This window comes from Labeo rohita, chromosome 19 (genome assembly GCF_022985175.1).
Source record: "Labeo rohita strain BAU-BD-2019 chromosome 19, IGBB_LRoh.1.0, whole genome shotgun sequence".
NCBI lineage: Eukaryota > Metazoa > Chordata > Actinopteri > Cypriniformes > Cyprinidae > Labeo > Labeo rohita.
This window is the reverse complement of record NC_066887.1, coordinates 16,089,246-16,104,569: the sequence shown is the minus strand read 5'-3', so window position 1 is coordinate 16,104,569 and position 15,324 is coordinate 16,089,246. Positions and strand designations below refer to the sequence as shown.

At 35.3% G+C, this 15,324-nt stretch overlaps 1 protein-coding gene across 12 annotated transcripts in view; it reads left to right on the top strand.

Annotated features, from left to right (window-relative positions):
- adgrb2 (adhesion G protein-coupled receptor B2) overlaps positions 1–13,903 on the top strand; it is a 364,163-nt gene extending 350,260 nt beyond the window's left edge. For 6 of the 12 annotated variants that reach the window (XM_051136470.1, XM_051136468.1, XM_051136465.1 and 3 more), the window contains 2 exons: positions 7,563–7,616; positions 11,317–13,903. In XM_051136470.1, the coding sequence (XP_050992427.1) occupies positions 7,563–7,616; positions 11,317–11,493 (231 nt within the window). In that variant the 3' untranslated portion in view covers positions 11,494–13,903. Of the gene's footprint in view, positions 1–2,355; positions 2,408–7,562; positions 7,617–11,316 lie in introns of all 12 variants that reach the window. The other 6 variants (XM_051136469.1, XM_051136466.1, XM_051136472.1 and 3 more) reach the window with 4 other exon arrangements.
- The last annotated feature ends 1,421 nt before the right edge of the window (positions 13,904–15,324 follow it).

Below are 15,324 nucleotides of genomic sequence, written 5' to 3'. Positions count from 1 at the left end.
TTCTTAGTGTGTTTGGTTAAGCCTTGTTGAAACTGTTTCCCTGCAGTTTAGTCAAATTATCTGAGCCCAACTGTGAAGTTCAGGTGTTTGCTACAGTGAGGACGAGTAGTTAGCGTATTTCTACACCCTCCTCGGTTTTCTCTTGTAATAGTTTCCTCATTTATTGAAGCTTCATCTGGGAACCTCCACTGCATTAACTGAATAACAAATTTTTGCCATCTTGTATTTTCCTTTTGTCCACACAAAATTAGGCCCGAAATTATATTTTCTTTACAAAGCATTGTGTTGACCGAACTTGAAGCAGATGCACCATCAAACAGCTTAATGAAGGAGCTTAAAGCTGGGATGGGACTCTTACACACTCATACACACACGGCAAAATGCTAATTTGCAGTCTGTGCCAATTAAGACGTAATTAGTGAGATATGTCATGTCTGCAGATTTAGCCATGAAGGACTCTGTTCCCGCTGTATTGTAGCGCAGCTCATATCTGGATCATGGCATAGAAGGGATAATATTCATTTTTGTGACAGTTTTGTGTCTGTTTTGCCCTTTTGTGTTTTTTCTAACATTGAGCCGAGTAGAATAGATTACAGACTATTAGCAGATCTGACATAATGCGGCATAACTCAGCAATGGCTGTCATGGCAGAGAGACTAGATAAGGCTTTTAGCGCATTATCCTTTATACATAATGTATGACTTTATAATGGAGGGAACTCAGAGATCATGTATGCAATGAAGGTGACCGTATATATCAACATTTATTGTGGTTATCCCATTATATTTAATACTGTATAGAAGTTAAGATACATATTCCACTGAAACAGCCTAATATGGACATTATCCCATAACTCTGGCCTGTTATTCTGGGTTGGAGACCCCAAAGCTCACTAATATCTCTTTTGTCCTATAACGTATAAATGTAGAGGGGAGAATTTACTAAGATTGCATTATTTGCACACTGTTTCTGCTCATTCAATAAAGGAATTATGCAAATCAGGTATAAAATGATGCTAATTTAAAAGGTTTTGCGGACAATGCGGTAGACTACTGCAATCTGGCATACTTTATGGTATCTGGACTATATGGGTCATTCTATAATTAGGGGTGAAGAGAAAAGTTTTCCCAAACATGACCTTACATAGCTGCTTTGAAACAATCTATATTGTATAAAGTGCTGTATAAATAAAGGTGATCTGTAGGAATATGTGCATAAAATACCATCTATGTTTGCTACTGTCCACCATGTTTTCTTTACTGGGTAACTTGGTTGACATTATTAGTGTTTTGGGCCTATACTCAACATGGAATCCTAGAACTACTGAGCATATGGTATGTTTATAAATATATTTTCATAAACATAAGTTTTAGTTAAATTGTCTTTTAAAGTTCGTTCTCATGCAAATTAAAGTTTTCAGCAATATTACTTGTGTAACACTGTTGACACAGGTTTGCTAGTTTAACCAGTATTAGGAGAAAGAGTAACTTAGTTTACAATGTTTTTTTGGACACAAATAAAACAAGTTATATCAAAATAAACACTTATTATTTTTGAAGCACACCCAAATGTCTTGATAGCCTAATCTACCTGAAGGCAAAACTATGAAATTAATTTTCAATTTTCTTAAATGCAGAGTAGAATGAGCAACTTTACAAAATCAGACAACTGAATTAGTTTAGTTGACAGTGGTTTTTTGGACACAAATAAAACAAGTTATATCACGATAAACACTTCTTATTTTTGAAGCACACACCCAAATGTCTTGATAACCCAATCTACCTGAAGGCAAAACTATAAAATTAATTTTCAATTTTCTTAAATGCAAAGTAGACAAAATCAGACAGCTGAATACCAGGCTTGTGTGTGATATGAACATCATTTTTGAACAAAAGATACGGCTTTTTCAACATATAGTAGTGTGATTGGAAAAAATATATAATTGTGTACTAGAGAATTAAGCATTGAGGCTTTATATTGATGAAAATACATAAAAAATATACTTCACGGACATGAGATGTACCCACAATTATATGGCCCATATAGTTTTAGCACATCGCTCCGAACCAGACATGTGAATTGGCTTTAAAATGTTAAAATTATATATACAGCCAGTTAAAAAAAACTAAAATTGTTTAGTGAATTCACCCCAGACACTCATCTCTAAAAAAGGCCTTGTCGTTCTATCCTGCTTCTTGTTGTATGTTGCATACCCACATTGTTTTACTCAATCCACTATACTTTGTCTTTTTGTTATGGATTGTCATTTATCACTTATTATTTTGTGTATTGTTGCTTTTTATTTTGCCTGTCTTTGTCCTTCATTGGTTTGAAACTACATGTTTTCTGTCATAGTTTGACTGTAGCCAGGCAGTCAGCAGACCCAAGGGCGACAAACAGAGAAAAGGTAACAGAAAAAAAAAATTCTCATTCAGATAGCAGTGTGTTTGAGCCGTAGAGTCACAGAGAGTGTTTCTTTTCGTCCTTTCCATCCTATAGTCTCCATAGAAACTTCTAGACCAGTACAGAACTCCCACAGCGGCTAAACTTGCTCTCCCCCGCTGCCCTGCTGCTGTAGACACTGCTCCTTTCACATCTTTCCTTTGCTTCATTGTGCAACAGCCGACTTCTTCTCTGACCTGTGCTTTCTCATTTGTGTAGTGGACACAGACTGTACTTCTGTGTTGCTGTGCCTTCCTTGCTGTCTGCTCATACCTGTATTACTAGTTCTTGAATCCAAAGAGTGTCTTTGTGTAGTAGAGGAGATAGTTGTTAACTCTGTAAATATAGAAATTGGTGAATCTTTGTTGGGTTAAAAAATATGACTTTGGTAAGCAAAAAGATTGGAAAATGGTAGATGGAACTGATTACCAAATGTCATGCAGGAAAGGATGAGGAAAATCAAAGGATTCGAATATATCAGTCACATCAGTGGTCTAGCATAGTGTTCTTGTTGAGTAACATCCATTATTAAGAATCCTCTATAGGGACTAACTACAAAATTAGGAAAGACAGAGTAGCTCTTTTCAAAAATGTAGCGAGCCACCTACCAAGACAGCATTTTAAGAGCTTATAGGTGCACTCCTGATGTGAAAGGTATTTCAAATGCTAGGCAGCAATATTATCCTGCCTCCTAATATTCTCATTTTGATTAATTTCTGAGACAGCATGATACATATCCTTTGAGAAGCAAGGAATCAATCTCATAACTGTAAGCGCAGTGAAATTTATCTTATGGCTGAACTGCACTACACAACTTTACAGTTGTAAAACAGTAGTCATCCTAAACTTTGTAATTGTTTACAGATGAAAAACTAGGCATCATACACTAAATGACCTCTAATTGAATGGAATTATATCTGAAGTATATGCCCATCATGCACTGAGAATTTTATTTTTTTTAATTAACTCTGCCCAAATCAATGACTGCCTAAATCTGCAGACTGGCTCTGTCGACGACTCCAGTCTGAAATTTGGGCCAAATATCTTGGCAAATGTTATGTAGTGTATTCCAGCCTTAAAGGATTAGTTCACTTCCAGAATAAAAATGTCCTTATCATTTGCTCAGCCCATGTCATCCAAGATGTTCATGTCTATCCTTTTTCAGTCACAAAGAAATTAAGGTTTTTTTAGGAAAACATTACAGGATTTTACTACTTATAGTAGACTTAAAAGGGGATCAACAGGTTGAAGGTCTAAATTCCAGTTTCACTGCAGCTTCAAATGGCTCTACACAATCCCAGCCGAGGAATAATGGTCTTATGAATCGATCAGTAATTAAAACTAACAAAAAAAAACTATATATCGTCTCCCTCCCAACTCGTCACATATTCACACTTGGTCAGGACCCCTTGGCGTCACCTTTTGACACACAGGGTACCCCTTTAGCATAATTTTCCAATATGCTGGGTCCTCCATTGCTTTAAATAAGAAATCCTTGGCGTCAATATGCCGACACGAAAGGTACTGGGAATTTTATCGTAATGATTAAAGTATATATTGGGAAATAATATTGCCATTGTATGCAGTCACAGTAGGTTTATTTATAGTACACTATTTACAGATTTATGAGCACGTAATCCAACCCCTGCCCCTAAACCTACCATTTTTCAATAAAACATAAGATATAACAGGCAGATACAAATACAGTCATAATTTATTAAAAAAGTGTTAATATTCCAAGTCTTCCGAGGCAAAACGAAAAAAGAAGATGCGATCGCCGTCTCCATCTACCGTAAAGCTCATCCTGTGTGTGTGCAAATTCTAAAAATGCCACCAGAAGAAGCATTATATTTACCTGTTGTGTGTTTTATATTGTTCAGAAGTAGGTAGGTTTAGGGTAGGGGTGGCGTTAGGTGCTCCAATAAAAATGTACATTTATATAAAATTGTTTCTATTTTTTAAAATGCATGCAGACCATTAAATTAGGACAAACAACAACAAATAACAGAGTACCCTGTGCTTTGAAAAATGATGCTAAAGGTGTACCTTGAGCATTAAAAAGTGACACCAAAGGGGTCCTGACCAAGTGTCAATATGTGACGAGTTGGGAGTGAGAACGTGTTGCATCTTGCACTAACTCTGTATGCGTGTTCATAAATTCAAGCATAATATAATCACGTTGGAAAGGTCACACGTGGTTAATTCTTCATCTGTGTACTTGGTAGATAGATAGGGTAGGGCAAAAAACTCCATCTTATTTTCTCCTCCAACTTCAAAATTGTCCAACATTGTTGTTTTAGCATGTTTTTGTAAAGGGCGTTTGACTTTCTTTGCACGTTCCCCAAAAAAATGGAAATGGAAAACCCAAATCATATTATTTTATTTATGATATACACAACAAAATTGTGTTTCTCTTCTAAACTTGATTTCTTTGCTTTTGATTACTGCAGTTCACTAAAATGTACATTTTACTAAATTATTTAGGACGAATGTGAACTAATCAAGTAGTCAAAAATATTTTTTTCTAAAACTGTAGTTCCCAGCATGCTTTGTTTGGGACTCAATGAGAAGAGTAAAAAATGATTAAATTATTTGTTATTTAATGTGCAAGATGAGAAAAATGTGAGAATTGATAGTGTTTAATAGTGTTTAATGTTCAGTTAAGTTGAAATTATTCTAACTGTTTAAATTACACTGGGTTACCATTGCAGAGAAGAGTGGAGCATTTGCTTAAGCTGTGGACTAGACAGTTACTTCACTTGAAGCACTTGTAACACTTAGCATTTTGTATGCTATATGTACATACTAATTATCATGCTATATGTACTATTGTTAGCTAATGGTTTTAACTACTTAATACAATCTTATAATTCAGTTATATGACAAAAATATGTATAAAATTTAATTATCCTATCAGAAAATCACAAAAAGTCATTTTCAGGCAAGTTAATTGGGTCACGTAAAACGATTTCATTCCATTTTATTGAAATTACATGGAAAAAAAAGTTTATTTACCTTAATTGATTCATGTGGAACCGATGTACATGATTAAGTCAGTGTACATCACGCCTGACTGTTTCAATGTGTGAGATCAGGCTAGTGCGAGACAAGTTTTTTTTAGGAAATGACATTGTTTCCCTAGATAAGGCCCTTATTCCTCAACTGGAATCATGTAGAGCCTTTTGAAGCCGTATTGAAACTGCAATTTGGACCTTCAAGCATTTGATCTCATTATTATGAAAAAAGTTAATTTCCTCAAAAACCTTAATTTCTTTTCGATTGAAGAAAGAAAGCAAAAAATATCTTGAATGACATGGGGGTGAGTAAATTCATAAGGAAATTTTTATTCTGGAAATGAACTAATCCTTTACAACAGGGGGCGAAGGTAAGAAAATAGACCAATTCAGTGTTTGCAAACAGTGATGACGTGTTTTTGTGGGCGGAGCTTATCTGGTTGCAGAAAATGACATTTTCAAGTAGAAGTCTATGGAATAAAAGAATTAAAAAAGGTAAATTTGATTTTATATTTCAAAATTCTGACTTTATTCTTGCAATTCTGAGATTAATTTTTTCCCCTGAGAATTTACGTACTATTATTAAGTTAAATCGAGTTAAGTCCGAACTACCAGATATAAACTCTCACACATACCAGATATATGCGAGAAAAAACTCAGAATTGTGAAGAAAAAATATATAAATGTTATGTAAAATGTTTATAGTAATAGTTTAAATATTATGTCATGCTGTAACTGTAGGACTAATTTGACGACAATATTATATAAAACTTATTTGCATTCTGATTCTGGCATCAAAAGGCACTTTTTTTTCCCTTATTCCATGGATTTTACCTGTTTCCTTCCACGTTACCAGTGTTTTTCTGCGACCACTATGCGCACACAGCTGCAAGTGACATGACTGTGACATCTACTACACTGTAAAAAACAATTTGTTGAGTCAACTTAAAATAATTTGTAACCTGGCTGCCTTAAAATTTTAAGTTCAGTCAACTCAAAGAAAGTTTATTCAACTTGAAATGTTAAATTATACTAAGTGACAACTTAGATATTTGAGTTGAATTAACTTAAAATGTTAAGGAAACTGGGTTACTTACCCATCTGTTAACTTTAGTAAACACAAATATCTAAGTTGTTACTTAGTACAACTTAACATTTCAAGTTGACTAAACTTATTTTAGTTGACTGAACTTGAAATTTTAAGGCAGTAGGGTAACAAATTATTTTAAGCTGACTTAAATTGTGTTTTTTATTTTTTACAGTGTACTTATTGGTCTATACCGATTAGCAATATATTTAATACTACAAGATATTACAAGACAACATGCTAAAAATGTATCCAAAATAGTGGATAGATTTAAGAAAAATACAGATTATAAATAAGCCTGATTCATTACTGAAAACTATTTGCTGCTTTCCCCTATGAAAATGAACCATAGTTTTATTATAGTGAAAGTGTCGTAACCATGTTTTTTTCTTTTTCTTTTTGGTGTATTGACTACCATTTGTATAACTTCAATTTTACTACAAATACATGGTTAAACTACAGTTAGTGTAGCAAACCCATGGTTAATTTGTGTTTACCATGGTTTAACAAGAGTAACCATGTTTTGGGGGTTTTACTTGTAGTAAAACCATGGTTAATTTTTGTAAGGGTTAGAAGATAGGCAGCAGGTTTGACAAGAGAGTTCATGCCCCAATGGTATTTTTGCCTCCAAAACACCAGAATTTCCTTCCCGTTAGCTTGCAGTGCTTTCCTCTTCCTCTTCTGCAGTACCTGTTTCAATACAGACATGTCCATGTATGCTGAAGTTGTCAATCATCTCTCCTGAGCATAGTGCTGTAGCCATTTAAGTTTCTCTGTCTTTGTGCAAAAGAAATATGGAGGAAGGGAGTGTGCATGCCTCCAAAATTGAATCTATAGACTCCTCCATCAAGGTAACAAAAATTCAAACAAACATCTCTTCCCCCCAGACATGTTCAGTGACTGTGATCCCCCTCCTTTTCTCTCTTTCTCTCTCGCTCTGCCTGTCTCTGTCTGTCTCTCTCTGTGTGTCTCTCTTCCTTTATTTTTCTTTCCTCCCATCCTCATTTTTATTGCAACAGAGGGAAAAGCGATGGAGCATTTCGTCTGCCGGAGGTGAAAAGAATTCTTCGAGTGTAAGTAGAAAAGGCCTGACAAGGAGAGATGGAGAAAGCTAGAGGAAGTGAAGGAGGGTTGTTGGGAGCGAAGCGGTCGGGAGGAAGAGAGATGGAGGGGAAAGGAAATACGCAAGAGCAGCACAATCGCGTTAGCGTTCTCTTAGGAATAAAGTCGGGCTCCTCTTCGGCATTAACAACACTTCTGCTCGACAAAATGTTCCTTCTTCAGCGTTTAGCATGCAAATTGCCTGCCAGATTATGCTTTTTGTATCCATTTTGCCAACTGTCAGCCTGTTACATTGGGTGAATTATAATCAGGCTGCTATCGCCCCCTTGTGGATGGAAACTTTCTTACATGAGCCTACAAACTTAATCAGAACTAATTTTTTCAGGTTGTGAATGAGAACCAAAAGAAAAGACGTCCCGCTTGCTCTCTACTCGAAAATATTGTCATAATGTGCGTGTGTGAGTTTAGTGTGTATATGTTTTTGTGTGTGTATTCATATTTCCATTTCCATGGTAACCGGCAAACCCACCCACGCAGCTCGAGTTTAAGCTTCCCACTTTACAAACACGCACGAAGAGGAAGGCAGAAAAACTTATTCTCAGTCATACCTCAGACGAGTCATTTACGTGGTGTTTTCCAATCTCCCCGATCCGTCACACATGCAATCAACGAGCGTTTGAGCTGAGGGGGAGCCGACAGCAACCCTGTAATTGATCGCCTCAAACGTTTCGAAATATGCAGGTTCATACATCTCATTTTCGGGGAAGTTGGGAATAGATTTGAGAGGAGGCGAACTGCGAGATGAATTTGTCAGGTCTCAACAGAGTACCCTTCGAGTGGCCTGGTTCTGGCTGTCTCTCAGTTTTTTACATTCTTACAATTCTTTCCTCAGTGTCTGGGTGATTAGATTAATCTGCCCCTACTGTATAATGCAATTTACTTACCATTAGGAGGCCGTATAGCTGTAGGATACACCATTAGTCTCAATGGGATGGAGAGTGTATGTGTTCTGGCCATCTGAAGTAATGAATACCTGGAATAGCCGGGCATTAAACGCGGCACAGACCACCACTAATGCCGATGAGCGAGCCGCTCCATATGTTGTATAGACAAGTCGTAATGTAGAAAGACTATAAGGCCATTTAGTCTTTATGCTGCTGTTGAAACGTGCATTCAGGCACATTAAATGCGAATTACAAATGCCCAAGCACATTTCCATTAGTTACGTTCCAGATGAGATAAAATGTTTTTTTTTTTTTTTTTTTTTTTCAGCCTTATGATGCTCTTGGCATGTCTAAAAATTACCATTGTAGTGATGCCAGAACACCATAGTAATGAGTGGTATTGTTATAGCACTGTAAAATTAAAACAAATTTATGTTTTTTGTTATTATAAGGTGGCTGACCCCTAATGTGTATGTAGTGTGTATATCTGTTTATGTAGTATATTTTAAATTATTATATATAGATTAACTTAGATTTTATATCCTCTATATTTGCAGTATTATTAACAGTAATACTGTGAAATATTATTGCAGGTTAAAAGAGCTGTTTTCTGTATTAATGTTTATAAAAATGTAATTTATTTCTGTGATAGCAAAGCTGAATTTTCAGCAGCCATTACTCCAGTCTTCAGGGTGACGTGATCATGATGCTGATTTGGTGATGAAGGACATTTTCTTACTGTTATGAATGTTGAAAACGATTTATTCTCTGATAAACAGAAAGTTCAAAAGGGACTGCAACAAAGTTCAAAATGTTTTGTAACAATATGAATGAATTTATTGTTACTCAATTTAATGCATCCTCGCTAAATAGTATTATTAGTATTATTTGTATTATTTATATTAAATTCCCATTATAGTAATATAGTAAATTGCTGCCACACGCATATTATTTTTTCCACTTAATTATGTAAAATAAAATGTTGTTTTAACTACATCTTTTCTCGTAATAACGAGATATGTCCTTAAAATAACATCTTTTTCTTTTTAGTAATGACGAGATGTCGTTAAAACGACAATTTTTTGTAATGATGAGATATGTCGTTTTAACTATAACAAGATGTTATGACCTTAAAACATCTTTTTTCATAATAACGAGAAATGTCCTTGACATCTTTTTTTCGTTAAAATGGCACCTTTTTTTGTAATGACGAGATGTTGTCGTTTTAACTGCATCTTTTCTCGTAATAACAAGATGTCCTTAAAACATCTTTTTTCGTAATAACAAGATGTTATGCCCTTAAAATGACATATTTTCTCATAATGATGAGATATGTTCTTAAAATGACATCCTTTTCTCGCTAAAATAACATCTTTTTTGTAATGACGAGATGTTATGTCATTAAAACGACAATTATCTTGTTAAAACATCTTTTCTTGTAATAACGTGATGTTATGTCATTTTAACTGCATCTTTTTTTGGTCATAACAGCAAGATGTTATGTCCTTAAAACAACATAATTTTTCGTAATAATGAGATGTTATGTCCCTAAAATGACATATTTTCTCTTCAACAAACAACATCTTGTTGTCACTAAAACGACATCTTTTTTGTAATGACGAGATGTTGTCGTTAAAATGACAATTATTTTGTTAAAACATCTTTTCGTAATCATCTCTCGTAATAACAAGATGTTATGTCATTTTAAGTACATCTTTTCTCATAACAACAAGATGGTATGTCCATATTTTTTCGTAATAACGAGATATGTTGTTAAAACATCTTTTTCTCATTAAAACTACGTTTTCTCGCAATGACGAGATGTTATGTTGTTAAAATGACAATTATCTTAACACAACATGTTGTGTTAACACAACATCTTTTCTTGTAATAACGATGTTATGTTGTAAAAAAAAAATCTTATTACGAGAAAATGTGCCATTTTAACAAGAAACAATGCCGTTTTAACCTCATATCTTGTTATTATGAGAAAAGATGACATTTTAATAAGAAAAATGTTGTTTTAATGACATTGTGTTATTACGAGAAAAAATGTTGTCTGCTGAGAAAAGATGTCGTTAAAACGACATAACATTGAGTGAAAAAAAATGTATATGTTTGTAGCAGCAATGCATCACCATATTGTAGTATTAATAAATCAAATAATATCAAATAATACAGTAGTCTATATAACTTTTGGTTAGCCACCACTATAATAACAAATAAATAAATAAAAATAATAATATATATATATATATATATATATATATATATATATATATATATATATATATATATATATTTTTTTTTTTTTTTTTTAAATGATAACCATATATATGTGTCCTGGGAAATTCTACAAATTATGATATTATGATACTTTTTTTTTTTCAGAGAATAGTTGAGGTTAAAGGGATAGTTCACCCAAAAATGAAAATTTTATCATTTACTCACCATCATGTCGCTCCAAACCTGTATGAGTTTCTTTCTTATGTTGAACATAAAGAAGATATTTTGAAGAATTGATTTCCATATAATTTCTTTCCCTACCATGGAACTCAGTGGAGACCAACAGCTGTTTGGTTCTTCAAAATATCTTCTTTTGTGTTCAACATAAGAAAGAAACTCATACAGGTTTAGAGCGACATGAAGTAAATGATGACAAAATTTTCATTTTTGGGTGAACTATTCCTTGAAAAAAGGTAATTGGTGTTCATGCTCAGGTTTTAATTTTTAATTGTCATTTTCTTCTGTGTATGTACATATTCAGGACAAGTCCACCACAGATGACCAGCGATCTTGGGACAGCTTTAAGACCATGACCCCTGAGCAGACGTGTGGCTCCAGCGAACATAAGGACAGACTGGAGTTACGCAGTAAACCCTGGGACACATCCTCCGCCAACACACCTGACACATCCGAAGGAGACTTCCAGACTGAAGTGTGAAGAGAACACACACCTACAACAAACTGAGAGACAACTAAACCCTCTTACGTACTCACGCTGTCAGTGATCTTCAGCAAGACGTGTTCTAAAGGATTCTGTACTTGTTTACAGGTGTGAGGACAGACCAGAGATGAAGAGTGCTCTATTCTATATTTTCACACAGAGACATTAAATGAAAGAGTGGGGCCTGGAGAGTATGGTAAAACAATTTTTAACAAACTGTTTCTGAAATGTCTTGATTTTACTCCAGAAAGGATTCTCTTTCACCTGATTTGGGAATTTAAAAATAAGATTTCTGCACCCTTCTTTTTATAGAGGAACGAAAAAATCAGTACTGATGATTCGCACATTGTTTAATAACCCCTTAGGGTTTTTTTCCTCCTTTCTGTCTTCTCATTCCTTGGATGATCCAAGTTCCGTTTCCCTTTTTCTTGCTTTGTTTCTCCGGGGAAGAGGGAGGGGAAGTTTTGAAAGTGTTCATTAATATGTGCCATCCTCTGCTTTTTTTTCCTCTGCATCAGGCGTACTGTACTCACATGCTGTGTGTTCTAATTTTTTTTCTGTAATTTTATTTAGAATGCTTGTCCATCCTTTTATTTTATTTTATTCTATTTTCTAAAAGTTTTTTTTTAAAACTTCAGGTATAATTTTATGCGTGGAAGTAGGTCTTTTTTGTCATACCGCTGTGTGATTGTGTTTTAAGTTCTTCAAAAATGCTTGACAGAAAATATTGTACGATTTATTTGCAAATTTGCATTTGTCCACACCAGGGAAGCATCTTTGCTCCATCCTACACAAAACAACCAAAAGAATCCACATTCCAGTCATAAGGAGCTCTGGCGTTCCAGAATGGGCTTATCCAGTAAGAGACACACTTCCAGCTGAGAACGTTTCCATTTTGAACCAACACAAAGGTGGTGCTAAGTTTCCACATTTCTTAATATTGTGCTACATTTCTGCTCCCGCAAAAAGTAGTGCTTTGTGATGTTTTCCTTTGAAAACCAGTGACTCCACCAGTCAGCCTGAATTGATTCGGATTTATTCCTGCACTTTGACTGTGGGGTCTGACAGTTGGCTTAATGCTAAGCAGACTGCAGAGGTCATCTTTGCTAACCCGCTTCTCCTTATAACCCGTTCATTAGTTGTGTTGGCTGATGTAACTCCACATGGAGGAAAGTGAGAACGAGAGGGCGAACGAGGGAAAGAGAGGTGTGGTAATTATCTTGGGGGGATAACGATTTGTCCTGACATTTTCTTACTTGGCGCAAATTTCATCTGCTCAAAGATCCCTGAAGTCAGCATATCATATAGGCACAGATGGCAAGACTAGAGCATGCCATTTCAACCTTTGCAAGTAATCTGCACTAATGGGGAACATGGGCTGCCTCGTCCCCGTGAAATATCTCCAAACCACCATAGCAATTAAAACTAGTTTTTCATTTCCCATCTCATCCATAGTCAAGAAAGACTCTCATATTTGGGAAAGGCAATATTGCATAATCAAGAGTGCTGTTCGGCAGCAGTTGTGCTGATATTCAGCTCTGTATTGCTTTTAACAGTTCGGTTTCTTTCTAACTAAATTTGACCATTTTTGTTTCACCAATGAATATAATTTCTAAGGAAGACAAGATACAAAGCACCGGCAATCAAATTTGAGGATCGGAACTAAGTCATTATAATATGAATTACAATTCTGAGAACGTCTTTGGTCATTGTAGCCTTGTCTTAAAAGATCAGTATGATGAACCACACAGGTGAGTCTGCTATTTTAGTTCAACGAGTTGTTCTCTTCACAACCACGCAGCTGTACGCAAACCCTGCTTCATTTACAGTGCCTGTTTTGTTTTTGTTGCTTTTTTGTCTGAGGCAGTCATCGACTGTTTCAATATTTTGTCATTCCACTCTATTTCCGTCTCTGTATATGAGTGTTGGGTTTTTCATAGATGTTTACAGAGTCCTACTTATTGAAGCTGGAGAATTACACTCCAGAATCCCACTAAACTAACTATGTTTTGAACAGATTTATGTATTGCTCTTTAAAAAAGAAAAAAAAAAATCTTGAGAATGGCCTTACAGTCACATAAAATTTATGAGATATGAGTATTTTGAATATGTGCATTGTGAGGAGGATGATCATCGGAAAACGAATGGTGAACAGCTGAGTTGAAGATTTAATATGTTTGCTTGGACTTCCTGATCCGCAGGATGTTTTCTCTTTATGGCTTGACATGTTTGAAACTTTTGGATCCTCCCCTTGCCAGCACACACAATCCCATTGGCTAAAGAAGATGGCTATCACAGAGAATCCTCCTTGCACCATTTAAGTTTTTTTATACATAAGATTGTACAAAGTAGTCCTCTACTGTTTTCATAGAGTGTCTTTTTATATGAAAATAAATTTTCAAACTGATGAAGGTCGCTTGTAGGATTTTTCCTCTTCATGGTGTAGATTTCCCAACCTGTTTTGTCCCACTGATAAAACTTAACAGAGTGTTTTAACGACGTGTCATCAGTCTGCCATATTGGCGGCACTGCATGTAAACAGTGCCACTGAGCCAAATGAAACTTGCATATTTTGCAGATTATTGCTGGTGAAAATGGTCAATTATTGTCATGTTATTGACTGTACTAATCAGTCAGACGGGGAAAAAAACATTTGAATCTTAATTAATACTGTTTGTATGCAACTTTACCACCTATTAACTTTAGTTTGCCCTTTCCTACTTTCTAGTCCTTCTCTATATGATTTAACAGCTTCTTTTTTTCCATGGTTTGGACAGCATAAATGAGCAGCACAACATGTTCAGTAGTACATTGACCGTGCAATTCATGCTGTTGTTCACAGCATGAATTGCTGTGAAAAGCCTTCTATTCAGAGAGAACTGAGATGATTGTCACATATTTTACTGTTTTCATATTTATTTTAATCTTGAACTTTGATACACATTTTTCACATTTATCTCCTGCAAATTAAAGTTGCTTTGAAAACTACAGCTTATCCCTAAACAGCATGTTTCTGACAAAGTAAGTTAGGTTGGGTTGTAACATTTTCTTTTTCCAGAATTTAGTTCTGTCATTTAACATGAATTACCCTCCCTGGTGAAAAAAACAGCATATGCTGGTAGGTATGTTTTGATGCTGGGATGCTGGTTAGGTATGTTTTAATACTGGTTTAAGCTGGTCCTTAGCTGGTTTATGCTGGTCCTTTGCTGGTTTATGTGGGTCAGCATAAACCAGCAAAGGACCAGCATAAACCAGCTAAGGACCAGCTTAAACCAGCATCAAAACATACCTAACCAACATATGCTGCTTTTTTCACCAGGGCTGACCACAAATCAAATTCTAACACACACATGACGAATTCTCTACACTCTTAATAACAATCAACAATCTGGTTCCATGAAAATCCCTTAACATTCCTGGAACCTTAACATTACACAAAAGCTACTTTATCCACCTTTTTCCTGAACCCGGAAGTCTCGCCCGCCTGGAACGATGCTTTACATCTCCAGTCTCTGGTGTTTCTGGTTAAATCAACATATTTTCTGAGCCGATAATATAACATTATGCCTATGAAAATGATTTTAAAAAGCACATGGCGCCATAGTTTCATCATTCTACTGTGTTGCAATGACCGTCTTATTCCTGTCACTCACATAGTTAAATGAGTGGGAAGATGACAAGAAGCGACGCGCGTTTAGCTGCATTGAAAACAGGTGAGAGCACATATCCATACAGCTCCCTAATGGGGCGAAGTCACTGGGATTTTGTCCACAAACTGATAAGAGCACACATTATTTTAATATTTTGCTTTATTATTTCACACACAGT